This window comes from Oncorhynchus mykiss, chromosome 17 (assembly GCF_013265735.2).
Source record: "Oncorhynchus mykiss isolate Arlee chromosome 17, USDA_OmykA_1.1, whole genome shotgun sequence".
Lineage (NCBI taxonomy): Eukaryota > Metazoa > Chordata > Actinopteri > Salmoniformes > Salmonidae > Oncorhynchus > Oncorhynchus mykiss.
This window is the reverse complement of record NC_048581.1, coordinates 92903550-92931207: the sequence shown is the minus strand read 5'-3', so window position 1 is coordinate 92931207 and position 27658 is coordinate 92903550. Positions and strand designations below refer to the sequence as shown.

Sequence of the window (27658 nt, the reverse complement as noted above, 5' to 3'; positions counted from 1 at the left end):
CATAGCGGTTACTGGAAATGACACACGGGAGGCGGTCGAAAGGCAAATGTCCAAAAATAATGTGCTGTAGTTATGATTCACCTGGAAGCCACATTTTGATCAGATTTATAAAACCAGACAACACTTAGCCTATATGGTCTTTTCAGTAATGGGACGCAGTATCAAACGGTCTGAGAGAATATCGTTAATGTGTTGCAGCCTGGTGGTGTGTTGATTCCGTCTACCAGCCCGGGTGAGCTGCTGCTGTATCGTGGGACGACCGGGATCAGAGCGGACGGACGTGGTTCTGTCCATATCCACACGAGTAGAAGTTTAGCGCCGTGATTTTATTTTTTTGGCCCGCGTGTTAGTGCAAAGAGCCGCATCTATATTTCCCTAATGAAAATTACTCTTTGGAAGGGTTCCCGGGTCGTGACAGAGATGATGTCGAGTAAAAGTGTGGAATGGCTTCAAGAGGAACTTGAGTCCGGGCTCGGGGTGAGCTCGCTACTGCTGCTGGACTGCCGATCGCACGAGCTCTACGAATCATCACACATAGAGTCGGCCATCAATCTGGCGATTCCCGGTTTGATGCTGCGGAGACTAAAGAAGGGGAATCTACCGATCCGGTCCATCATTCCCAACAACGAGGATAAGGAGAAATTCGTGAAGCGGTGCAAAACGGACATGATTCTTCTCTACGACGAGGCCACTACGGACTGGCAGGAGACCGGGCTGGTGAGCTCTGTCCTCGGCTTGCTACTGCAAAAGCTCCGGGATGACGGCTCCAAGGCTTTTTACCTGGAAGGTGAGAGTTAGCTTCTTTGCTCTTTAATTGTGATATTTCCGTATTCTATTCTACACTCTTGGAAAAAAGGTGCAGTCTAGAACAAAATTATTTTTCGTTATTCCCAAAGGATAACCCTTTAGGAGAATCCTTTTTGGTTCCAGATAAATCCCCTTTGGGTTCCATGTTGAACCTTTTTTAAAGAGGGTTCTACATGGAACGAAAAAGTGTTCTCCTATGGGGACAGCCAAATAACCCTTTTATAACCCTTTATGTTCTAAGAGCGTATATTATATTCTGTTCTAGACTACCTGTTAGCCTACGAATCCACTATAGCCCAAACTATGTTCTATTCCTCAGCCTGGTCTCATAGACTAGACGTAACATACTAAATTCAGTGTCTGGATTTACATTTCCTATGATATATTATGTTTGGTATGGTTACATAAGACAAGAGATTGCTAAAGGCAAAAATGAAAGGAGGGTGGTTGGTCGGGCAGATAACGTCTAGCAATCCAAAGGTTGTGTGTTCTAATCTCATCACATGCAATATTAGCTACTTTGCAACTTCTTAGCGTGTTAGCTAACCTTTCTCCTAACTCTAACCTTTAACCCTTTTAGTTAACCCTTTAACCTTTTAACCTAATTCCTAACCTTTGTCTTAATTAACCAGGGATGCAAACTAGTCAACTTTCAGTGAAATTCGCCATTTTGAATCCAAAATAGGTGACCTGCGTGATTTGTGTAGATCCAATGATAACACTTTTGGGGTAGGGGGCGGAGCAATACTGGCTGTGTCCAAGGCTCAGCCAATCGTTCACATAACAACAGAATGCAGCGCAGCTGAAGAAAGAAGAGGCAACCAACTGACTAGTTACAGCATCAGCGAGCCTCTGGAAAGGCAGCTTGTCAGTTACAGCAGCGCGTCCCCTGAACGATAACGACGAGGTAACGGTAGAGGAGAAGCCTGACCACGGAGACCGGGGTGAGAAGGTGATGATGCGTACTTCATGAGCTGTAACCGAAAAACAACTGACATTTGGAAAGTTTGAGGTGAGGAGAAAGTGTGGTGGAACGAGTATTTTAAGTATCTTGCTAGCTGAATCGAATTCTCCGCTAGCTAGCCAGAGAAATGTTGAGCAACATTAGCCAACTTTACTAATCAAATAATTGAGTTTATGGTGTGAAAATTAGCTTGCTAATAAAGTCCGACAGCTAATGTTAGCTAGCTAACGTTACAACATGAAATGAGCAAACATTAGTAACCTAACTAATTTGCCAAAGTATTAACTGGTAAATGACTCCTTGCCGTTCCTCAAGTTATAACGCGTTAATTGCATACTAAACCCCAGCAATCTGTGTGAAAATAAGAATTTGTTCTTAACTGCCTAGTTAAATAAAGGTAGAAAAAATAAAATAATGTTAACTAGTTAACGAACTAACTACTATCTGTGAACTAATGTTTTCCCTCTACACTATGTGGTTAATTTTCAGAGTGAGAGAATTAGGTGAAAATTAGGCGTTGCTTGTTAAACAAGTGTAGCTGGAGCCTCGCCTGGTTTAAGCTGGATGCCTCTATAGAGGTGAAAGGAACAACACACACGTTCCCTCTTTCTCACTTCTTCAATACAGTGGATAAAAGGGTTGCCAGGTGTTACTCTCTGCCTGAAAGAGATCAATTATGCCAACAAAGGGTCTCATGCTCTGCTGGCACGTTGTAGAACACATGTCCACAGGCAGAAAGTGTACAATGTATTAATGTGTAGCCCAAAGATATTGCTTTAGTTGTGTTGAACTTGACAGTAACACGTGTGTGTGTGTGTGTGTGTGTGTGTGTGTGTGTGTGTGTGTGCGAGGGGGAGATTATAATTATTTTTTTACTCAGTGAATATCATTTTTTGCACACATGTAGCCTTGTGCACCTGATCGATGTCTACTATAGTGGCCACTATAATAGGGCAACAATAGAAAGCCTGTTTGTTTCATTATATTTCTACTTTAAGATGTTTTTTTTCCCCCCCAAGTGCAATATTTAGATGTGTGTGGTCACAAGCGTTTTATTATAAAGGCTGTCATGGTAACTGCAATATTAGTGTATTGTATTTTCTCAAGACTTGTGTCATTTGCAGTAAAGTTTAGGCAACAAATAACATTGGATTGTTTTCTTTACATGTTTTAGCTGTGAATTCCGTTCACATTAACCACTTTTTATTTCACACACAGAGACTGATCATGTAGATGATATTCTGTGTTTAATTAGTTAAAACCTGCATTTCCCCCTAGCAGGGATTTACATGTTTTAGCTGTGAGTTCGGTTTACATTAACCACTTTTTATTTCACACACAGTGACTGATCATGTAGATGATATTCTGTGTTTAATTAGTTAAAACCTGCATTTCCCCCTAGCAGGGATTTACATGTTTTAGCTGTGAGTTCGGTTCACATTAACCACTTTATATTTCACACACAGAGACTGATCATGTAGATGATATTCTGTGTTTAATTAGTTAAAACCTGCATTTCCCCCTAGCAGGGATTTATTGTATGTTTCAGTGCAACAAAAAAGTGTCACCTTTCTGGGCCCTCAGCAGTTGGCATCCCTGCCAAACACCTAGACTAGCTAACGTTAGCAACAACTAATTGGAATTCGCAACATATCATACGTTCTCCAAATCCGTAACATATTGTACGAGTTGCAATTCGTAACATACTGTATCATATGAATTGTAATTGGTAACATATCATACTAAATGGAGTGTCACGTAATTTACGTACAGAATAATACGAAATGCTGTGAAACCAGGTTGCAGCCATTCCTAAGGGGCGGTAGGTATAGCCTAGTGGTTAGAGCGTTGGAATCCCCGAGCAGACGAGGTACGAAAATCTGCCGTTCTGCCATTGAACAAGGCAGTTAATCCACTGTTCCTAGGCCGTTCTGCCATTGAACAAGGCAGTTAACCCACTGTTCCTAGGCCGTTCTGCCATTGAACAAGGCAGTTAACCCACCGTTCCTAGGCCGTTCTGCCATTGAACAAGGCAGTTAACCCACTGTTCCTAGGCCGTTCTGCCATTGAACAAGGCAGTTAACCCACCGTTCCTAGGCCGTTCTGCCATTGAACAAGGCAGTTAACCCACTGTTCCTAGGCCTTTCTGCCATTGAATAAGGCAGTTAACCCACCGTTCCTAGGCCGTTCTGCCATTGAACAAGGCAGTTAACCCACTGTTCCTAGGTCGTTCTGCCATTGAACAAGGCAGTTAACCCACCGTTCCTAGGCCGTTCTGCCCCTGAACAAGGCAGTTAACCCACCGTTCCTAGGCCGTCATTGTAAATAAGAATCTGTTCTTAACTGACTTGACTAGTTAAATAAAGATACTAATTGTTCTTAACTGACTAGTTAAATAAAGATACTAAAGTTACCACTGGATTACAGCCCAAGTTATATAGTCACTAGATCAATTACTAATTATCTATTTGTTTCCCTTTCAACAAGTTACACTATTCTTTTCCATTCTAGTCTGTATCATATTAAAGTTGTAAAATAATTGTTGTCTGAATGAAAAGTCAATGGATGGCAGCCATGTTTCCTATGCCATAATATACAGTATTCGGATATTTAAAAAAAATACTGCTCTTTATTTTCTCAAACGCTTCAAAACAAACCAGTTATATGTTGGTTTAGTTTTTGTACTGTCTAGGGTTTTTGTATATCTATGGGGTTTTGGTATTGTCTAGGTGTTTTTGTACTGTCTAGGGTTTTTGTATATCTATGGGGTTTTGGTTTGTCCAGGTGTTTTTTTATCCTGTCTAGGGTTTTTGTATATCTATGGGGTTTTTGTTTGTCTAGGTGTTTTAATCTGTCTAGGGTTTTTGTATATCTATGGGTTTTTTGTATATCTAAGGGGTTTTGGTATTGTCTAGGTTTTTTTTTTACCCTGTCTAGGGTTTTTGTATATCTATGGGGTTTGGTTTGTCTAGGTATATGTAGGTCTATGGTGGCCTGATTGGAATCAATCTGTAGGCAGTGGTGGGAATGATCCAAATCTTCTTCTATTGTCTTAATAGTGGCTTATTTCTTACTCTGTCACAGTAGTAAGAATCACAATGGTTCAAGCCCTTTAACTTTCGACTGTTAGACCAATCTAATGGAGTAAACATGTTATATGTGTCACGCCCTGACCTTAGTTATCTTTGTTTTCTTTATTATTTTGGGTAGGTCAGGGTCTGACATGGGGTGGTTGGTTTAGTTTTAGTCCTGTCTAGGTGTTTTTGTCCTGTCTACGGTTTTTTGTATATCTATGGGGTTTTAGTAGGTCTAGGTATATGTAGGTCTATGGTGGCCTGAATTGGTTCCCAATCAGAGACAGCTGTTTATCGTGGTCTCTGATTGGGGATCCTATTTAGGTTGCCATTTTCCATGTTGGTTTGGTGGGTTATTGTCTATGTGTAGTTGTCTGGCAGCACTCGTCTTATTAGTGTCACGGTCATTTTGTGTAGTTTGTTCAGTGTTTTATTCTTCATTTAAAGAAGTATGTATTCATCTCACGCTGCGCCTTGGTCTCATCGTTATGACGAACGTGACAATATTAATTATTTAAGGGTTTTGGAAAGAATGTGGAATGAACCAAATATGTTTTCAATTAACGGTCTAAAATGGTTCAGGAAAGTACTTTCATTTCATAAATACATAGGGCCTCGTCTCCGAGTTGGGATGTAGGTCTAACTTAAAGGATTCTGATGAGCCACACCCATTGCTGACAGGTCTATAAAATCCAGCACACAGCCGTGCAATCTCCATGGACAAACATTGGCAGTAGAATGGCCTTCCTGAAGAGCTCAGTGACTTTCAATGTGGCACTGTCAAAGGATGCCACCGTTCCAACACGTCAGCATGTACAATTTCTGCCTTGCTAGAGCTTCCCCGGTCGACTGTAAGGGCTGTTATTGTGAAGTGGAAACTTCTAGGAGCAACAACGGCGCAACCGCGAAGTGGTAGGCCACAGAAGCTCACCCCCGAGTGCTGAAGCGCGTAAAAATTGTCTGTCCTCTGTTGCAACACTCACTACTGAGTTCCAAACTGCCTCTGGAAGCAACGTCAGTTAACTAACTGTTTGTTGGGAGCTTAATGAAATGAGTTTCCATGGCCGAGCAGTCGCACACAAGCCTAAAATCACCATGGGCCATGCCAAGCGTCGGCTGAAGGGGTGTAAAGCCCGCCGCCATTGGACTCTGGAGCAGTAGATATGCATTCTTTGGAGTGATGAATCACGCGTCACCATCTGGCAGTCCGATGGACAAATCTGGGTTTTGGTGGATGCCAGGAGAACACTACCTGCCCCAATGCATAGTGCCAACTGTAAGTTTGGTGGAGGAGGAATAATTGTTTGGGGCTGTTTTTCATGGTTCGGGCTAAAGCCTTCCCAGAAGAGTGGAGGCTGTTATAGCAGCAATGGGGGGACCAACTCCATATTAAAGCCTTCCCAGAAGAGTGGAGGCTGTTATAGCAGCAATGGGGGGACCAACTCCATATTAAAGCCTTCCCAGAAGAGTGGAGGCTGTTATAGCAGCAATGTTCCTACATCTAGTGGAAAGCCTTCCCAGAAGAGTGGAGGCTGTTATAGCAGCAAAGGGGGGGACCAACCCCATATTAATGCCTATGATTCCATCGGCAGGTGCCCACATTCTTTTGGTTATGTAGACAGCACACAGTGTAGAAGTAGTTCCATATCTTGGCCCCGTTTCCCAGGGCGATGGAATGTAGGCTCATTGGTGTTTATAACGATGCTTCTTTCGTACGACGACCGAATATGTAACATGCGTTTCTCAAAACACCGTTCAGAAAGAACATTCGCCAAAGCTGTATCGTTGAGGCACGTTGTTTTAATACTGATAGAATCTATAGAAAGACAGCTCTGCTCTCGGATCAGTTTTCTCCATTTAAATCTTACCGTAACATTATAATTATTCCACAATACTGACGACGGATCAGTTCCTAGAAAGATATTATCACGTATGATTGCACATATTCATGCGGCTTATTCTAATGCTTACCCTATAATAATGAAACGAAAATCTAAATTTGGCACATTATTGCGCACGTTAGGCTAAATTTCATAAAATATATTGAGACAAATTACAGACAGTAGCCTACAAGTAGCAATGTAGAACTCAATTGATTTAACATGCAATGTAATTCAATATGATTTAAATGTACAGGCCTATAGCCTACTGTATTTACATGTTAATGCTTTCATCTCAGGTCTATTCATTTGAAGCATCCTTTTTATACGTCGCTTGTTTGTATTAATTGCAAAGACTTGGGCAACTTTCAATTGGTAGTCAACTTTGTTCTAAAGTTATGTCGGTCATAGCGGATAAACCGTGTGATTCCACGTTTAGCGGTGATGTTCCGTGTATTAAGTGACGCGCGGCGGAGAAAAGGCATTTTAACGATACATTTAGCTGTTCTACCAGCGGTCTGACGCGGGCGTTAGATTACGAGCGTTTTCAAGTGCAACGTTAATAACCAGGCTTTTTTGGAAACAGCTCGGAGATGTAACGATGCACCTACGAACTTTCTAACGATTAACTTAGCCTTAAGATGTTTTTGGGGAACCGGGCCCAGAACCGGGCCTATGAAATGTTGAAGGAGTGGAAACATGGGATGTACAGTAATCACAGAGATGGGTTTATTATTGTGTTATAGGGTTTAATGTGCTAACGTATCAGTATACATTTATTTGACCGTCATGTTTCCGTTTCCTGTCTAGCACATATAAATAGTATCTGGTTGTTCTTGGAGTTTATTTTGCCATTTTGAATTGATAAATGCTGTTCACACCTTTCGGTCAGTATTCTGGTAGATCTCTGTTCATGCTGTCATTTATCACACACACAGACGATATTCCAATTTGCACATTGGACAATAAAGCTATAATCTATTCTAATTTCTCTGTATTGTATTTATAGAATCGCTGGAATGACGTGTCACAGAACCTTTCTCATATTGTGATTCTGACCCATCTGTGTTCCTGTTCTTTCCAGCAGTTCTCTTCTGTTCTATTTGATTCTATTTGATTTGATTCTATTCTAAAATGTCTCTTTTGTTCTTTCCAGCAGTTCTCTTCTGTTCTATTTGATTCTATTTGATTTGATTCTATTCTAAAATGTCTCTTTTGTTCTTTCCAGCAGTTCTCTTCTGTTTTATTTGATTATATTCTAAAACGTCTCCGTTGTTGTTTCCAGGTGGATTCAACAAGTTCCAGACAGACTACCCAGAACACTGTGAGATCAACCTTGACTGTTCCTGCCCCAGCAGTTCCCCGCCTGCGTCTGTCCTGGGGCTGGGGGGGCTGAGGATCAACTCTGACTGTTCTGATGGGGAGTCATCGGACAGAGAACCGGGCAGCGCCACCGAGTCCGAGGGCAGCCCTCTCCCCAACAACCAGCCTGCCTTCCCGGTCCAGATCTTACCGTACCTCTACCTGGGCTGTGCCAAAGACTCCACCAATTTGGACATCCTGGGGAAGTATAATATTAAGTACATCCTGAACGTCACGCCCAACCTGCCCAACATGTTTGAACACGACGGAGACTTCAAGTACAAACAGATCCCCATCTCCGATCACTGGAGCCAAAACCTCTCGCAGTTTTTCCCAGAGGCCATTTCTTTCATTGGTGAGTTGTGGCAGTAGCCTGCTCATTTGAATGTTGTTCAATCACAGATCAGTTGGAGTTCAGAGTCTTTTCATTCTTGTCTCGTGTTGTAATGTTCGTTTGCGTAATGTTTCATGAACGCAGGTCATAGTTGATTCATTTGAAAAATTGTTTCCTCAGCTCATCCCACCAACATTCAGGTTATATAACTATAAAACTAAATCAGGCAGCGATAGATTCATTAAGTCGTTGGCTGAGTCAAACAAGCTGTCTTATTGCTTAAAACATAGATTTACAAGCAGAATAACAAAGCTTATAACTCAACATATATAGTACAGACGTATGAGTCAGCAACTTAAGCTAACAAGCCTCAGATGCATCATCCTTTAAGAAACAACTCTGATTGATCTCTTCCGAGCGGTTTGTGGTATTTCCTGCTACACGCCTCATTTCACACCATGAACGCTATGAGTCATGACTTGATCTGAGTCGCTCTAGCGTTGGAGGGATTATATCGTCAAATCACAGTGTGGGCCTTTAATTAACTCATCAAAAGTTGGCCAACAGGTTTCTAGCACAACTCATTATACAACAGAAGGGAATCTGTGAATGAAGTAGACCAGGTCATTTAGAGAAGCACTGTGAATGAAGTAGGCCAGGTCATTTAGAGAAGCACTGTGAATGAAGTAGACCAGGTCATTTAGAGAAGCACTGTGAATGAGGTAGGCCAGGTCATTTAGAGAACCACTGTGAATGAAGTAGACCAGGTCATTTAGAGAAGCACTGTGAATGAAGTAGGCCAGGTCATTTAGAGAAGCACTGTGAATGAAGTAGGCCAGGTCATTTAGAGAAGCACTGTGAATGAAGTAGGCCAGATCATTTAGAGAAGCACTGTGAATGAGGTAGGCCAGGTCATTTAGAGAACCACTGTGAATGAAGTAGACCAGGTCATTTAGAGAAGCACTGTGAATGAAGTAGGCCAGGTCATTTAGAGAACCACTGTGAATGAAGTAGGCCAGGTCATTTAGAGAAGCACTGTGAATGAAGTAGGCCAGGTCGTTTAGAGAAGCACTGTGAATGAAGTAGGCCAGGTCGTTTAGAGAACCACTGTGAATGAAGTAGGCCAGGTCATTTAGAGAACCACTGTGAATGAAGTAGACCAGGTCATTTAGAGAAGCACTGTGAATGAAGTAGGCCAGGTCATTTAGAGAAGCACTGTGAATGAAGTAGGCCAGGTCGTTTAGAGAAGCACTGTGAATGAAGTAGGCCAGGTCATTTAGAGAAGCACTGTGAATGAAGTAGACCAGGTCATTTAGAGAAGCACTGTGAATGAAGTAGGCCAGGTCATTTAGAGAAGCACTGTGAATGAAGTAGGCCAGGTCGTTTAGAGAAGCACTGTGAATGAAGTAGGCCAGGTCGTTTAGAGAAGCACTGTGAATGAAGTAGGCCAGGTCATTTAGAGAACCACTGTGAATGAAGTAGGCCAGGTCATTTAGAGAAGCACTGTGAATGAAGTAGGCCAGGTCGTTTAGAGAAGCACTGTGAATGAAGTAGGCCAGGTCGTTTAGAGAAGCACTGTGAATGAAGTAGGCCAGGTCATTTAGAGAACCACTGTGAATGAAGTAGGCCAGGTCATTTAGAGAAGCACTGTGAATGAGGTAGGCCAGGTAATTTAGAGAACCACTGTGAATGAAGTAGGCCAGGTCATTTAGAGAACCACTGTGAATGAAGTAGACCAGGTCATTTAGAGAACCACTGTGAATGAAGTAGACCAGGTCATTTAGAGAACCACTGTGAATGAAGTAGACCAGGTCATTTAGAGAACCACTGTGAATGAAGTAGACCAGGTCATTTAGAGAAGCACTGTGAATGAAGTAGGCCAGGTCATTTAGAGAAGCACTGTGAATGAAGTAGGCCAGGTCATTTAGAGAACCACTGTGAATGAAGTAGGCCAGGTCATTTTGACCAGCACTGTGAATGAAGTAGGCCAGGTCATTTAGAGAAGCACTGTGAATGAGGTAGGCCAGGTCATTTAGAGAACCACTGTGAATGAAGTAGACCAGGTCATTTTGACCAGCACTGTGAATGAGGTAGGCCAGGTCATTTAGAGAAGCTCTGTGAATGAGGTAGGCCAGGTCATTTAGAGAACCACTGTTAATGAAGTAGACCAGGTCATTTTGACCAGCACTGTGAATGAGGTAGGCCAGGTCATTTAGAGAAGCACTGTGAATGAAGTAGGCCAGGTCATTTAGAGAACCACTGTGAATGAAGTAGGCCAGGTCATTTAGAGAAGCACTGTGAATGAAGTAGGCCAGGTCATTTAGAGAACCACTGTGAATGAAGTAGGCCAGGTCATTTAGAGAACCACTGTGAATGAAGTAGGCCAGGTCATTTAGAGAACCACTGTGAATGAAGTAGGCCAGGTCATTTAGAGAAGCACTGTGAATGAAGTAGGCCAGGTCATTTAGAGAAGCACTGTGAATGAAGTAGGCCAGGTCATTTAGAGAAGCACTGTGAATGAAGTAGGCCAGGTCATTTAGAGAAGCACTGTGAATGAAGTAGGCCAGGTCATTTAGAGAAGCACTGTGAATTAAGTAGGCCAGGTCATTTAGAGAACCACTGTGAATGAAGTAGGCCAGGTCATTTAGAGAACCACTGTGAATGAAGTAGGCCAGGTCATTTAGAGAAGCACTGTGAATGAAGTAGGCCAGGTCATTTAGAGAAGCACTGTGAATGAAGTAGGCCAGGTCATTTAGAGAACCACTGTGAATGAAGTAGGCCAGGTCATTTAGAGAACCACTGTGAATGAAGTAGGCCAGGTCATTTAGAGAAGCACTGTGAATGAAGTAGGCCAGGTCATTTAGAGAACCACTGTGAATGAAGTAGGCCAGGTCATTTAGAGAAGCACTGTGAATGAAGTAGGCCAGGTCATTTAGAGAAGCACTGTGAATGAAGTAGGCCAGGTCATTTAGAGAAGCACTGTGAATGAAGTAGGCCAGGTCATTTAGAGAAGCACTGTGAATGAAGTAGGCCAGGTCATTTAGAGAACCACTGTGAATGAAGTAGGCCAGGTCATTTAGAGAACCACTGTGAATGAAGTAGGCCAGGTCATTTAGAGAACCACTGTGAATGAAGTAGGCCAGGTCATTTAGAGAAGCACTGTGAATGAAGTAGGCCAGGTCATTTAGAGAAGCACTGTGAATGAAGTAGGCCAGGTAATTTAGAGAAGCACTGTGAATGAAGAAGGCCAGGTCATTTAGAGAACCACTGTGAATGAAGTAGGCCAGGTCATTTAGAGAAGCACTGTGAATGAGGTAGGCCAGGTCATTTAGAGAACCACTGTGAATGAAGTAGGCCAGGTCATTTAGAGAACCATTGGGAATTAAGTAGGACAGGTCATCTAGAGAACCACTGTGAATGAAGTAGGCCAGGTCATTTAGAGAAGCACTGTGAATGAAGTAGGCCAGGTCATTTAGAGAACCATTGGGAATTAAGTAGGACAGGTCATTTAGAGAAGCACTGTGAATGAGGTAGGCCAGGTCATTTAGAGAAGCACTGTGAATGAAGTAGGCCAGGTCATTTAGAGAAGCACTGTGAATGAAGTAGGCCAGGTCATTTAGAGAAGCACTGTGAATGAAGTAGGCCAGGTCATTTAGAGAAGCACTGTGAATGAAGTAGGCCAGGTCATTTAGAGAAGCACTGTGAATGAAGTAGGCCAGGTCATTTAGAGAAGCACTGTGAATGAAGTAGGCCAGGTCATTTAGAGAAGCACTGTGAATGAAGTAGGCCAGGTCATTTAGAGAAGCACTGTGAATGAAGTAGGCCAGGTCATTTAGAGAAGCACTGTGAATGAAGTAGGCCAGGTCATTTAGAGAAGCACTGTGAATGAAGTAGGACAGGTCATCTTGAACACTGTGAAGACTGAAGAATGAAGGATAGACTTACTTGTTGACCACACCTCCCACCCACCACCGCCCTCGCATGTGCGAGCATGCAAAATTAACACAAACGTTATTCTATTCGATTTGAAAAAACATAAAAATACACCTTATGGAACAGCAGGATTATGAAGCAACACAAACATAGACACATGCATACCAACACACAATAACATACGTACTATACAGACATGGATTTTGTGTTATAGATATGTGGTAGTAGAGTAGAGGCCTGAAGGCACACACTTAGTCAGTTAGGAATGTAATGTTATTGATCTGCCTTAATTTTGCTGGATCCCAGGAAGAGTAGCTGCTGCCTTGACAGGAACTAATGGGGATCCATAATAAACCCCAGGAAGAGTAGCTGCTGCCTTGGCAGGAACTAATGGGGATCCATAATAAACCCCAGGAAGAGTAGCTGCTGCCTTGGCAGGAACTAATGGGGATCCATAATAAACCCCAGGAAGAGTAGCTGCTGCCTTGGCAGGAACTAATGGGGATCCATAATAAACCCCCTGGTCTAAAGTAGTGTACTATATAGGGAATAGGGCTCTGGTCTAAAGTAGTGCCCTATATAAGGAATAGGGCTCTGGTCTATACTAGTGCCCTATATAGGGAATAGGGCTCTGGTCTATGTTAGTACCGCTATATAGGGAATAGGGTCTGGTATAAAGTAATGCACTATTTAGGGAATAGGGCTCTGGTCTAAAGTAGTAAAATAATTATAACAGAGAGGTTTGTTTTGTCATATTTACTTAGGACTATTTCAGTATTTCAGACCAGACTATTTGACAATAGTTTCAGTATTTCAGACCAGACTATTTGACAATAGTTTCAGTATTTCAGACCAGACTATTTGTGGTTAGTTTCAGTATTTAATTAATCACCCTACTACTAGACGAATAACCAGGGTATTCCCCTCATCAGCTTCATGGGAATGTGGAGTTTTGGTTTGGCTCTGGAATTTATCCTGAGCCGTGTTTCTTTTGAAAGTGCCACAGTTAAGAAACCCACTATGACATGTGAAAGGTTTCGAGTCAGAGTTTGAGGGTCTTGGTCAATCGCAGGAATGTGTGGTAGCAGGGATTGCTGCTCCACTTTTAGGGAAATATGTAAAGCTACTGTAGTTAGTTAGGGCCTGTTAATTAGTTACTTTGGGCCTGTTAGTTGCTTTGGACCTGTTAGTTACTTTGGGCCTGTTAGTTACTTTAGAACTGTTAGTTACTTTGGACCTGTTAGTTACTTTGGACCTGTTAGTTACTTTGGACCTGTTAGTTGCTTTGGGCCTGTTATTTGCTTTGGGCCTGTTAGTTACTTTGGGCCTGTTAGTTACTTTAGAACTGTTAGTTACTTTGGACCTGTTAGTTACTTTGGACCTGTTAGTTGCTTTGGGCCTGTTAGTTGCTTTGGGCCTGTTAGTTGCTTTGGGCCTGTTAGTTGCTTTGGGCCTGTTAGTTACTTTGGGCCTGTTAGTTACTTCGGGCCTGTTAGTTGCTTTGGACCTGTTAGTTGCTTTGTGCCTGTTAGTTAGTTACTTTGGGCCTGTTAGTTAGTTAGGGCCTGTTAGTTAGTTAGGGACAGTTAGTTAGTTAGGGCCTGTTAGTTAGTTAGGACCTGTTATTTATTTAGGGCCTATTAGTTAGTTAGGACCTGTTTGTTCGTTAGGGGCCTGTTAGTTAGTTAGGGCCTGTTTGTTAGTTAGTTAGTTAGTTAGTTAGGGACAGTTAGTTAGGGCCTCAAATCAAATGTATTTGTCACATACACATGGTTAGCAGATGTTAATGCGAGTGTAGCGAAATGCTTGTGCTTCTAGTTCCGACCATTCAGTAATATCTAACAAGTAATCTAACAATTTCACAGCAACTACCTTATACACACAAGTGTAAAGGAATTAATACGAATATGTACATACAAATATATGAATGAGCGATGGCCGAACGGCATAGGAAAGATGCAGTAGATTGTATCGAGTACAGTTTATACATATGAGATGAGTAATGTAGGGTATGTAAACAAAGTGGCATAGTTTAAAGTGGCTAGTGATACATCTTCTCTACATGGGGATGGCCTTATATGCGTCACGGAAGTTAGAATAACAGTGGTCTAGGGTTATGCCAGCCCTGGTAGCACAATCAATATGCTGATAGAATTTGGGGAGCCTTGTTTTCAGATTAGCCTTGTTAAAATCCCCAGCTACAATAAATGCAGCCTCAGGAAATGTGGTTTCCAGATTACATAGAGTCCAATGAAGTTCTTTCAGGGCCGTCAATGTGTCTGCTTGGGGGGGAATATACATGACTGTTATTATGATCGAAGAGAATTCTCTTGGTAGATAATGCAGTCGGCATTTGATTGTGAGGAATTCTAAGTCAGGTGAACGAAAGGACTTGAGTTCCTGTATGTTGTTATGATCACACCACGTCTCGTTAATCATAAGGCATACACCCCCGCCCTTCTTCTTACCAGAGAGATGCTTGTTTCTGTCGGTGTGATGCGTGAAGAAACCAGGTGGCTGTACCGACTCAGATAGCGTGTCTCAAGTGAGCCATCTTTCCGTGAAACAAAGAATGTTCCAGTCTCGGATGTCTCTCTGGAATGCTACCCTTGCTCGGATTTCATCAACCTTGTTGTCAAGAGACTGGACATTGGCGAGTAGTATGCTAAGGAGTGGTGCACGATGTGCCCGTCTCCGGAGTCTGACCAGAAGACCGCTCCGTCTGCCCCTTCTACGGCGCCGTTGTTTTGGGTCGCCGGCTGGGATCCGATCCATTGTCCTGGGTGGTAGGCCAAACAGAGGAACCGTTTCGGGAAAGTCATATTTCTGGTCGTAATGATGGTGAGTTGACGTTGCTCTTATATCCAATAGTTCCCCCCAGCTGTATGTAATACAATCTAAGATTTCCTAGGGTAACAATGTAAGAAATAACACTTAAAAAAAACAAAATACTGCATAGTTTCCTAGGAACGCAAAGCAAGGCGGCCATCTCGGTCAGCTCAGGAAGTTGTCTGACCTGTTAGATAGGGCCTTTTTGTTCGTTAGGTAGGGACAGTTAGATAGGGCCTGTTAGTTAGCTAGGTCACTTGTAGCCTATCTTTCAACTTGAACTTTTAATTCCATAATTTTTATTGAATCTTCAATTGATTATATATCTGCAAACTTTTTCCACATATGGAGGCTTCATGACTATAGCCTATTGATGCTTTGATGACTCATGATTGGTCAACGACAAGCTACACGCGCCACGCTCCAATGTTGTGAAAAGCAAAGGGCAGCAGCATCAATTGTAAAATGTCTCTCTGTCTCTACTGCAGCAGTCAAGTTCGGATCTGTACGGCCCTTCTGGACAGGTAAATGAAAATGTACACATACCCGAGAACCGTGGCATTCAGATCCTACCCAGATCCATGACATTATTTTCAATTCTGGATACTGATCCTCTCGTGTCCCCTATTGGGTCTCAGGTATTCGGGTACAGGTGGATCCATGAAGACCTCTACTGATCACACAGCTTTGTGGTTTAAACTCAACCTCAGGTGAGATGTAGGAGGGTAGTTTAACCCACAATCATCTCAACCTTTATTTCCTTTAAGTTAGAAACTCTTAACAGGCTCACCTGAGGCTCACTGGAGTTGAGATACACTGTATACTCTAGAAGGGCCCAGAGTTTATACCTCCAGCTCCTAGTTATACACTAGAAGGAACCAGAGTTTAAACCTCCAGGTCTTAGTTAGACACTAGAAGGAACCAGAGTTCAAACATCTAGCTCCTAGTTATACACTAGAAGGAACCATAGTTTTTCCTGACTAGACTCCATTAGTTCTACTGTCTTTGTCTAGACACACGAGAGTTAATTTATACACACTATATATACAAAAGTATCGGTGGCTATTTCAGCCACATCCGTTGCTGATAGGTGTATAAAAATAAAGCACACAGCCATGCAATCTCCATAGACAAACATTGGCAGTAGAATGACCTTACTGAAGAGCTCAGTGACTTTCAATGTGGCACCATCATAGGGTAGCACTTTTCCAACAAGTCAATTTGTCAAATGTCTTCCCTGCTGGAGCTGCCCCGGTTAACTGTAAGTGCTGTTATTGTGAAGTGGAAACGTCTCGGAGCAACAACGGCTCAGCCACGAAGTGGTAGGCCACACAAGCTCACAGAACGGGACCACCGAGTGCTGAAACGTGTAGCTCGTAACAAATGTCTGTCCTCGGTTGCAACACTCACTACCGAGTTCCCAACTGCCTCCGGTAGCAACGCCAGCGCAATAACTGTTTGTCGGGAGCTTCATGAAATGGGTTTCCATGGCCGAGCAGCCGCACACAAGCCTAAGATCACCATGCACAATGCCAAGCATCATCTGGAGTGGTGTAAATCCCGCCACCATTGGACTCTGGAGCAGTGGAAACGCGTTCTCTGGATTGATGAATCACTCTTCACCAACTGTCAGTCCGACGGACAAATCTGAGTTTGGTGGATGAGGACTAATGGTCTGGGGAGGGAGGGAGGGGAGGGAAGGAAGGAGTATGGGTTGAAAGAGAGTGGGACTGACTTACTTTGCGGTATCCTTTGAAGCACTAATGGCTTGATAGTGCAGAGTGTTGCACCAGATAAAACCCAGGAACATCATCTAGGTTGTGAATAATGGATCATCTATATCAATGACTATGTCCCAAATGCACTACTTTTAAAAATGGGCCCTGGTCAAAATTTGTATACTAATTTTTAACATGGGCCTGGTGTCTTGAGATGTTGCTTCAATATATCCACATAATTTTCCTCCCTCATGACGCCATCTATTTTGTGAAGTGCACCAGTCCCTCTTGCAGCAAAGCACCCCCACAACATGATGCTGCATCCCCGTGCTTCACGGTTGGGATGGTGTTCTTCGGCTTGCAAGCCTCCCCTTCATCCTCCTAACATAACGATGGTCATTATGGCCGAACAGTTTTATTTTTGTTTCATCAGACCAGAGGACATTTCTCCAAAAAGTACAATCTTTGCCCCTATGTGCAGTTGCAAACCGTAGTCTGGCTTTTATATGGCTGTTTTGGAGCAGTGGCTTCTTCCTTGCTGAGCGGCCTTTCAGGTTAGGTCGATATAGGACTTTTTTTTACTGTGGATGTAGATACTTTTGTACCTGTTTCCTCCAGCATCTTCACAAGGTCCTTTGCTGCTGTTCTGGGATTGATTTGCACTTTTTGCACCAAAGTACGTTCATCTCTAGGGGACAGAACGCTTCTCCTTCCTCAGCGGTATGATGGCTGCGTGGTCCCATGGTGTTTATACTTGTGTACAATTTTTTATACAGATGAACGTGGTACCTTCAGGGATTTGAAAATTGCTCCCAAGGATGAACCAGGCTTGTTGATATCTACAATTCTTTTCTGGGGTATTGGCTGATTTCTTTTGATTTTCCCATGATGTCAAGCAAAGAGGCACTGAGTTTGAAGGTAGGCCTTGAAATACATCCACAAGTTCAACTCCAATTGACTCAAATTATGTCAGTTAGCCTATCAGAAGCTTCTAAAACCATGACATCATTTTCTGGCATTTTCCAAGCTGTTTAAAGGCACAGTCAATTTAGTGTATGTAAACTTCTGAACCACTGGAATTGTGATACAGTGAACTATAAGTGAAATAATCTGTCTGTAAACAATTGTTGGAAAAATTACTTGTGTCATGCACAAAGTAGATGTCCTAAACAACTTGCCAAAACTATAGTTTGTTAACAAGACATTTGTGGAGTGGTTGAAAAGCGAGTTTTCATGACTCCAACCTGAGTGTAAGTAAACTTCCGACTGTCGTTTTGAATATAGGTAATTTAGTTCTGAACGTGGGTCATTTAGTTCTGAACGTGGGTCATTTAGTTCTGAACGTGGGTCATTTAGTTCTCAATATAGTTCATTTAGTTCTGAACGTGGGTCATTTAGTTCTGAATATAGTTCATTTAGTTCTGAACGTGGGTCATTTAGTTCTGAATATAGTTCATTTAGTTCTGAACGTGGGTCATTTAGTTCTGAATATAGTTCATTTAGTTCTGAACGTGGGTCATTTAGTTCTGAATATAGTTCATTTAGTTCTGAATATAGTTCATTTAGTTCTGAATATAGTTCATTTAGTTCTGAACGTGGGTCATTTAGTTCTGAATATAGTTCATTTAGTTCTGAATATGGTTCATTTAGTTCTGAATATAGTTCATTTAGTTCTGAATATAGTTCATTTAGTTCTGAATATAGTTCATTTAGTTCTGAACGTGGGTCATTTAGTTCTGAATATAGTTCATTTAGTTCTGAACGTGGGTCATTTAGTTCTGAACGTGGGTCATTTAGTTCTGAACGTGGATCATTTAGTTCTGAATATAGTTCATTTAGTTCTGAATATAGTTCATTTAGTTCTGAATATAGGTCATTTAGTTCTGAACGTGGGTCATTTAGTTCTGAACGTGGGTCATTTAGTTCTGAACGTGGGTCATTTAGTTCTGAACGTGGGTCATTTAGTTCTGAATGGGGGTCATTTAGTTCTGAACGTGGATCATTTAGTTCTGAACGTGGATAATTTAGTTCTGAACGTGGATAATTTAGTTCTGAACGTGGATAATTTAGTTCTGAACGTGGATAATTTAGTTCTGAACGTGGATAATTTAGTTCTGAACGGGGGCCATTTAGTTCTGTATATAAGTCATTTAGTTCTGAATAAGGGTCATTTAGTTCTGAATAAGGGTCATTTAGTTCTGAACGTGGGTCATTTAGTTCTGAACGTGGGTCATTTAGTTCTGAACGGGGGTCATTTAGTTCTGAACGTGGGTCATTTAGTTCTGAATATTGGTAATTTAGTTCTGAATGTTGGTCATTTAGTTCTGAACGGGGGTCATTTAGTTCTGAACGTGGGTCATTTAGTTCTGAACGTGGGTCATTTAGTTCTGAATATAGGTCATTTAGTTCTGAACGTGGGTCATTTAGTTCTGAACGGGGGTCATTTAGTTCTGAATATTGGTAATTTAGTTCTGAATGTTGGTCATTTAGTTCGAAATGTGGGTAATTTAGTTCTGAATATGGTTCATTTAGTTCTGAACGTGGGTCATTTAGTTCTGAATATAGGTCATTTAGTTCTGAACGGGGGTCATTTAGTTCTGAACGTGGGTCATTTAGTTCTGAACGTGGATCATTTAGTTCTGAATATAGTTCATTTAGTTCTGAATATAGTTCATTTAGTTCTGAATATAGGTCATTTAGTTCTGAACGTGGGTCATTTAGTTCTGAACGTGGGTCATTTAGTTCTGAACGTGGGTCATTTAGTTCTGAACGTGGGTCATTTAGTTCTGAACGGGGGTCATTTAGTTCTGAACGTGGATCATTTAGTTCTGAACGTGGATAATTTAGTTCTGAACGTGGATAATTTAGTTCTGAACGTGGATAATTTAGTTCTGAACGTGGATAATTTAGTTCTGAACGGGGGCCATTTAGTTCTGAATATAGGTCATTTAGTTCTGAATAAGGGTCATTTAGTTCTGAATAAGGGTCATTTAGTTCTGAATGTGGGTCATTTAGTTCTGAACGTGGGTCATTTAGTTCTGAACGGGGGTCATTTAGTTCTGAAGTGGGTCATTTAGTTCTGAATATTGGTAATTTAGTTCTGAATGTTGGTCATTTAGTTCTGAACGGGGGTCATTTAGTTCTGAACGTGGGTCATTTAGTTCTGAATATAGGTCATTTAGTTCTGAACGTGGGTCATTTAGTTCTGAACGGGGGTCATTTAGTTCTGAATATAGTTCATTTAGTTCTGAATATAGTTCATTTAGTTCTGAATATAGTTCATTTAGTTCTGAATATAGTTCATTTAGTTCTGAACGTGGGTCATTTAGTTCTGAATATAGTTCATTTAGTTCTGAACGTGGGTCATTTAGTTCTGAACGTGGGTCATTTAGTTCTGAACGTGGATCATTTAGTTCTGAATATAGTTCATTTAGTTCTGAATATAGTTCATTTAGTTCTGAATATAGGTCATTTAGTTCTGAACGTGGGTCATTTAGTTCTGAACGTGGGTCATTTAGTTCTGAACGTGGGTCATTTAGTTCTGAACGGGGGTCATTTAGTTCTGAACGTGGATCATTTAGTTCTGAACGTGGATAATTTAGTTCTGAACATGGATAATTTAGTTCTGAACGTGGATAATTTAGTTCTGAACGTGGATAATTTAGTTCTGAACGGGGGCCATTTAGTTCTGAATATAGGTCATTTAGTTCTGAATAAGGGTCATTTAGTTCTGAATAAGGGTCATTTAGTTCTGAATAAGGGTCATTTAGTTCTGAATGTGGGTCATTTAGTTCTGAACGTGGGTCATTTAGTTCTGAACGGGGGTCATTTAGTTCTGAAGTGGGTCATTTAGTTCTGAATATTGGTAATTTAGTTCTGAATGTTGGTCATTTAGTTCTGAACGGGGGTCATTTAGTTCTGAACGTGGGTCATTTAGTTCTGAATATAGGTCATTTAGTTCTGAACGTGGGTCATTTAGTTCTGAACGGGGGTCATTTAGTTCTGAATATAGTTCATTTAGTTCTGAATATAGTTCATTTAGTTCTGAATATAGTTCATTTAGTTCTGAATATAGTTCATTTAGTTCTGAACGTGGGTCATTTAGTTCTGAATATAGTTCATTTAGTTCTGAACGTGGGTCATTTAGTTCTGAACGTGGGTCATTTAGTTCTGAACGTGGATCATTTAGTTCTGAATATAGTTCATTTAGTTCTGAATATAGTTCATTTAGTTCTGAATATAGGTCATTTAGTTCTGAACGTGGGTCATTTAGTTCTGAACGTGGGTCATTTAGTTCTGAACGTGGGTCATTTAGTTCTGAACGTGGGTCATTTAGTTCTGAACGGGGGTCATTTAGTTCTGAACGTGGATCATTTAGTTCTGAACGTGGATAATTTAGTTCTGAACATGGATAATTTAGTTCTGAACGTGGATAATTTAGTTCTGAACGTGGATAATTTAGTTCTGAACGGGGGCCATTTAGTTCTGAATATAGGTCATTTAGTTCTGAATAAGGGTCATTTAGTTCTGAATAAGGGTCATTTAGTTCTGAACGTGGGTCATTTAGTTCTGAACGTGGGTCATTTAGTTCTGAACGGGGGTCATTTAGTTCTGAACGTGGGTCATTTAGTTCTGAATATTGGTAATTTAGTTCTGAATGTTGGTCATTTAGTTCTGAACGGGGGTCATTTAGTTCTGAACGTGGGTCATTTAGTTCTGAACGTGGGTCATTTAGTTCTGAATATAGGTCATTTAGTTCTGAACGTGGGTCATTTAGTTCTGAACGGGGGTCATTTAGTTCTGAATATTGGTAATTTAGTTCTGAATGTTGGTCATTTAGTTCGAAATGTGGGTAATTTAGTTCTGAATATGGTTCATTTAGTTCTGAACGTGGGTCATTTAGTTCTCAATATAGTTAATTTAGTTCTGAACGTGGGTCATTTAGTTCTGAACGTGGGTCATTTAGTTCTGAACGTGGGTCATTTAGTTCTCAATATAGTTCATTTAGTTCTGAACGTGGGTCATTTAGTTCTGAACGTGGATAATTTAGTTCTGAACGTGGATCATTTAGTTCTGAATATTGGTAATTTAGTTCTGAATGTTGGTCATTTAGTTCGAAATGTGGGTAATTTAGTTCTGAATATGGTTCATTTAGTTCTGAACGTGGGTCATTTAGTTCTGAATATAGGTCATTTAGTTCTGAACGGGGGTCATTTAGTTCTGAACGTGGGTCATTTAGTTCTGAACGTGGGTAATTTAGTTCTGAGCGTGGGTAATTTAGTTCTGAATATAGTTCATTTAGTTCTGAACGTGGGTCATTTAGTTCGAAATGTGGGTAATTTAGTTCTGAATATAGTTCATTTAGTTCTGAATATAGGTCATTTAGTTCTGAACGGGGGTCATTTAGTTCTGAACGTGGGTCATTTAGTTCTGAACGTGGGTCATTTAGTTCTGAATATAGGTAATGTAGTTCTGAACGTGGGTAATTTAGTTCTGAATATAGTTCATTTAGTTCTGAACGTGGGTCATTTAGTTCTGAACGTGGGTCATTTTTTTCTGAATATAGGTAATGTAGTTCTGAACGTGGGTAATTTAGTTCTGAATATAGTTCATTTAGTTCTGAACGTGGGTCATTTAGTTCGAAATGTGGGTAATTTAGTTCTGAATGTTGGTCAGTTAGTTCTGCATGTGGGTAATTTAGTTCTGAATACAGTTAATTTAGTTCTGAAACGTGGGTCATTTAGTTCTGAATATAGGTAATGTAGTTCTGAACGTGGGTCATTTAGTTCTGAATGTGGGTAATTTAGTTCTGAATATAGTTCATTTAGTTCTGAACGTGGGTCATTTAGTTCTGAACGTGGGTCATTTAGTTCTGAATATAGTTCATTTAGTTCTGAATATAGGTCATTTAGTTCTGAACGGAGGTCATTTAGTTCTGAACGTGGGTCATTTAGTTCGAAATGTGGGTCATTTAGTTCTGAATGTTGGTCATTTAGTTCTGAATGTGGGTAATTTAGTTCTGAATATAGTTAATTTAGTTCTGAACGTGGGTCATTTAGTTCTGAATATAGGTAATGTAGTTCTGAACGTGGGTCATTTAGTTCTGAACATGAGCGATTTAGTTCTGAACGTGGGTAACTTAGTTCTGAATATAGTTCATTTAGTTCTGAACATGGGTAATTTAGTTCTGAATATAGTTCATTTAGTTCTGAACGTGGGTCATTTAGTTCGAAATGTGGGTAATTTAGTTCTGAAAATAGTTCATTTAGTTCTGAATATAGGTAATGTAGTTCTGAACGTGGGTCATTTAGTTCTGAATATAGTTCATTTAGTTCTGAATATAGGTAATGTAGTTCTGAACGTGGGTCATTTAGTTCTGAATATAGTTCATTTAGTTCTGAACGGGGGCCATTTAGTTCTGAACATAGTTCAATTAGTTCTGAACGTGGGTCATTTAGCTCTGAATATAGGTCATTTAGTTCTGAACGGGGGTCATTTAGTTCTGAACGTGGATCATTTAGTTCTGAACTTGGGTCATTTAGTTCCTTCAGAATATATTCACACTTTTTCCACATGTTGTGTTACAGCCTGAGTTTAAATTTGATTAAATATAGATTTTGTGTCACTGGCCTAAACACATTACCCCATAATGACAAAGTGGAATAATTGTTTTTCGAAATCTTTACAAATAAATAAAAAATGAAAAGCTGAAATGTATTGAGTCAATAAGTATTCAACTCCTTTTTTTTAATTAAAAACCTCCAGTGTTTAACATGAGTTTTGAATGACTACCTCGTCTCTGTAACTCGTCTTACAATTATCTGTAAGGTCCTTCAGTTGAGAAGGGAATTTCAAACACCTATTCAACCACAAAGACCAGGGAGGTTTTCAAATTCCTTGCCAAGAAGGGCACCTACAGTGGCTTGCGAAAGTATTCACCCCCCTTGGCATTTTTCCTATTTTTGTGGGGTTTGTATCATTTGATTTACACAACATGCAACTACCACTTTGAAGATGCAAAGTATTTTTTATTGTGAAACAAACAAGAAATAAGACAAAAAAACAAAGAACTTGAACGTTCATAACTATTCACCCCCCAAAGTCAATACTTTGTAGAGCCACCTTTCACAGCAATTACAGCTGTAAGTCTCTTGGGGTATGTCTCTATAAGCTTTGCACATCTAGCCACTGGGATTTTTGTCCATTCTTCAAGGAAAAACTCCTCCAGCTCCTTCAAGTTGGATGGGTTCCGCTGATGTACAGCAATCTTTAAGTCATACCACAGATTCTCAATTGGATTGAGGTCTGGGCTTTGACTAGGCCATTCCAAGACATGTTTCCCTTTAAACCACTCAAGTGTTGCTTTAGCAGTATGCTTAGGGTCATTGTCCTGCTGGAAGGTGAACCTCCGTCCCAGTCTCAAATCTCTGGAAAACTGAAACAGGTTTCCTTCAAGAATTTCCCTGTATTTAGCACCATCCATCATTCCTGACCAGTTCCCCAGTCCCTGCCGATGAAAAACATCCCCACAACATGATGCTGCCACCACCATGCTTCACTCTGGGGATGGTGTTCTCGGCATAATGAGAGGTGTTGGGCTTGCTACATTTTAGTCTCATCTGACCAGAGTACCTTCTTCCATCTGTTTGGGGAGTCTCCCACATGCATTTCAGCAAACACCAAAAGCGTTTGCTTATTTTTTTATTCAAGCAAAGGCTTTTTTTCTGGCCACTCTTCCACAAAGCCCAGCTCTGTGGAGTGTACAACTTAAAGTGGTCCTATAAACAGATACTCCAATCTCCGCTGTGGAGCTTTGCAGATCCTTCAGGGTTATCTTTGGTCTCTTTGTTGCCTCTCCGATTAATGCCCTCCTTGCCTGGTCTGTGAGTTTTGGTCGGCGTTCCTCTCTTGGCAGGTTTGTTGTGGTGCCATATTTTTTCCATTTTTTAATAAGGGATTTGATGGTGCTCCGGGGGACGTTCAAAGTTTCTGATATTTTTTTATAACCCAACCCTGATCTGTCCTTCTCCACAACTTTGTCCTTGACCTGGTCTTCATGGTGCCGCTTGCTTGGTGGTGTTGCAGACTCTGGGGCCTTTCAGAACATGTGTATATATACTGAGATCATGTGACACTTAGATTGCACACAGGTGAACTTTATTTAACTAATTATGTGTCTTCTGAAGGTAATTGGTTGCACCAGATCTTACTTAGGGGTTTCATAGCAACGTGTGAATATATATGCAGGAACCACCTTTCCATTTTTTATTTATTTTTGAAACAAGTTATTTTTTTTCATTTCACTTCACCAATTTTGACTATTTTGTGTATGTCCATTAAATCCAAATAAAAATCCATATAAATGACAGGTTGTAATGCAACAAAATAAGAAAAACACCAAGGGGGATGAATACTTTTGCAAGGCACTGTATTGGTGGATAGGTAAACAGAACAGACATTGACTATCCCTTTGAGCATGGTGCAATAATTAATTACACTTTGGATGGTGTACCAATACACCCATTCACTACAAAGATACAGGCGTCCTTCCGAACTCAGTTGCTGGAGAGGAAGGAAACCGCTCAGGGATTTCACCATGAGACCAAGGGTGACTTTAAAACAGTTACAGAGTTTAATGGCTGTGATAGGAGAAAACTGAGGATGGATCAACAACATTGTAGTTACTTCACAATACTAACCTAAATGACAGAGTGAAAAGAAGGAAGCTTGTACAGAATACAAATATTCCAAAACATGTATCCTGTTTGCAACAAGGCACAAAAGTAAAACTGCAAAAAAATGTGGCAAAGCAATTAACTTCTTGTCCTGAGGACAAAGTGTTATGTTTGGGGCAAATCCAATGCAACAAATTACTGAGTACCACTCTCCATATTTTAAAGCATAGTGCTGGCTGCATCATGTTATTGGTATGCTTGTAATCGTTAAGGACTGGAGAGTTTTTCAGGATAAAAAAGAAATGGAATGGAGCAAGGCACATGCAAAATCCTAGAGGAAAACCTGGTTCAGTCTGCTTTCAACCTGACACTGGGAGATGAATTCACCTTTCAGCAAGACAATAACCTAAAAAGTTGTTGTAGCTGTTCTCTCATTATAAACTCCTGAAACCAGAGGTGGAGTTGTTGTAGCTGTTCTCTCATTATAAACTCTAGAAACCAGAGAGGTGGAGTTGATGTAGCTGTTCCCTCATTATAAACTCCAGAAACCAGACAGGTGGAGTTGTTGTAGCTGTTCCCTCATTATAAACTCCAGAAACCAGACAGGTGGAGTTGTTGTAGCTGTTCCCTTTAAATATTTCTGAACACTCGAAGGCTTCACACAAGTTCAATAAAGTAAGTAAAACTAATTTATGTTGCATTAAAAAACACCTCAAACTCATCTTTACCTTCTCTCTTCCAGATGAAGCTCGTTCCAAAAAGTGTGGTATCCTGGTGCACTGCCTGGCAGGGATCAGTCGCTCGGTAACAGTCACCGTGGCTTACCTGATGCAGAAGCTCAACCTATCGCTCAACGACGCCTACGACTTCGTCAAACACAAGAAGTCCAACATCTCTCCCAACTTCAACTTCATGGGTCAGCTTCTAGACTTTGAGAGAACGTTAGGGCTCAATAGCCCATGTGACAACCACACCTCCACCAATGACCAGCTGTTCTTCACCACGCCAACCAATCATAACGTGTTCCAGCTCGACACGCTGGAATCTACATGAAAAGGAGGAGGGGCAAGACTTGAGCGGCCAACTTGGATGTGAATGTTTATCTTCTGATCGTCAGAGGCTGGCTTTGACAGCGGATAGTCTGGGATGGTGGATGGACATGGGAAGAGGAGAACAGATGCCTAATGGAAGTCTGTTTGGCTTGTTGAATCATTGGTCTCTCAGAGAGGAAGAGGAGGAAGCCTGTTCTTCTGTTTCATCTCCACGGTGGTTTGGGAAGCGACTTATCTTGTCATCTTGTTGACCAGCCTATTATTTTATGTCTAAGGAAGGAAGAAGTCCTAGATGTAGACTGATTCATGCTGCAGTACAGAACTGTACAGAGAATCATACAAAGATGGGTAACGCAGATAGATGGATCTGCTGCAGTCATTCATTGAGTCATTGTCGTCCTCTTGGACAAGCTCCTCATCAACAACGTCTTGATGATGATGATGTGTTGGAGGGTCTTGGATTCACCCTTATGGAGCTGGTCTCCCTCTATTGAATGTTGGTCAAATTTTTTAACAAACTTAATAAGTTATTATTAAAACAAAACACAAGTCTGTTCAAGTGATGCTAATAACAATGTAATTTTCAAGTACGTATTATCAGTATGAATGTATGTATGTATGTATGTATGTATATGTATGTATGTATGCATGTATGCATGTATGTATGTATGTATGTATGTATGTATGTATGTATGTATGCATTTGTATATTTGAATACATTTACACACAAGTGTATGTCTACTACTACTACTACTATACTCTTACCTGTACAAAAACACTGACAGCTGAAGGAGATATTATAACTAAAGAGAAAACAGACCAACAGAAAGTAACTTTTTGATCATATTCTGGTTGTTTTTGTCATTTCTTTTCTATGTTTGTAATGATGACCTAATGCAGTTTGCACAGTGAAGCTTATTGTTTCTTGGCACTTGCGAGAGAGAGAGAGACATTGAGAGAGAGAGAGAGAGAGACATTGAGAGAGAGAGAGAGAGAGAGAGAGAGAGAGAGAGAGAGAGACATTGAGTGT

General features: G+C 40.9%; 1 protein-coding gene across 1 annotated transcript; it reads left to right on the top strand.

The window, feature by feature from the left end:
- LOC110494836 (dual specificity protein phosphatase 7) lies at positions 1-27658 on the top strand. Its single transcript, XM_021570159.2, has 3 exons — positions 1-787; positions 8011-8442; positions 26319-27658. The coding sequence occupies exons 1-3, from the start codon at positions 379-381 to the stop codon at positions 26627-26629; spliced, it is 1152 nt and encodes a 383-aa protein (XP_021425834.2). The 5' UTR covers positions 1-378; the 3' UTR covers positions 26630-27658.

Bases quoted from the DNA above. Each gene is read 5' to 3' on its own strand.
- LOC110494836 (XM_021570159.2), top strand. From the start codon at position 379: ATGAAAATTACTCTTTGGAAGGGTTCCCGGGTCGTGACAGAGATGATG. The intron at 788-8,010 runs GTGAGAGTTAGC...TGTTGTTTCCAG, and splicing joins CAAGGCTTTTTACCTGGAAG to GTGGATTCAACAAGTTCCAG. The intron at 8,443-26,318 runs GTGAGTTGTGGC...TCTCTCTTCCAG, and splicing joins AGAGGCCATTTCTTTCATTG to ATGAAGCTCGTTCCAAAAAG.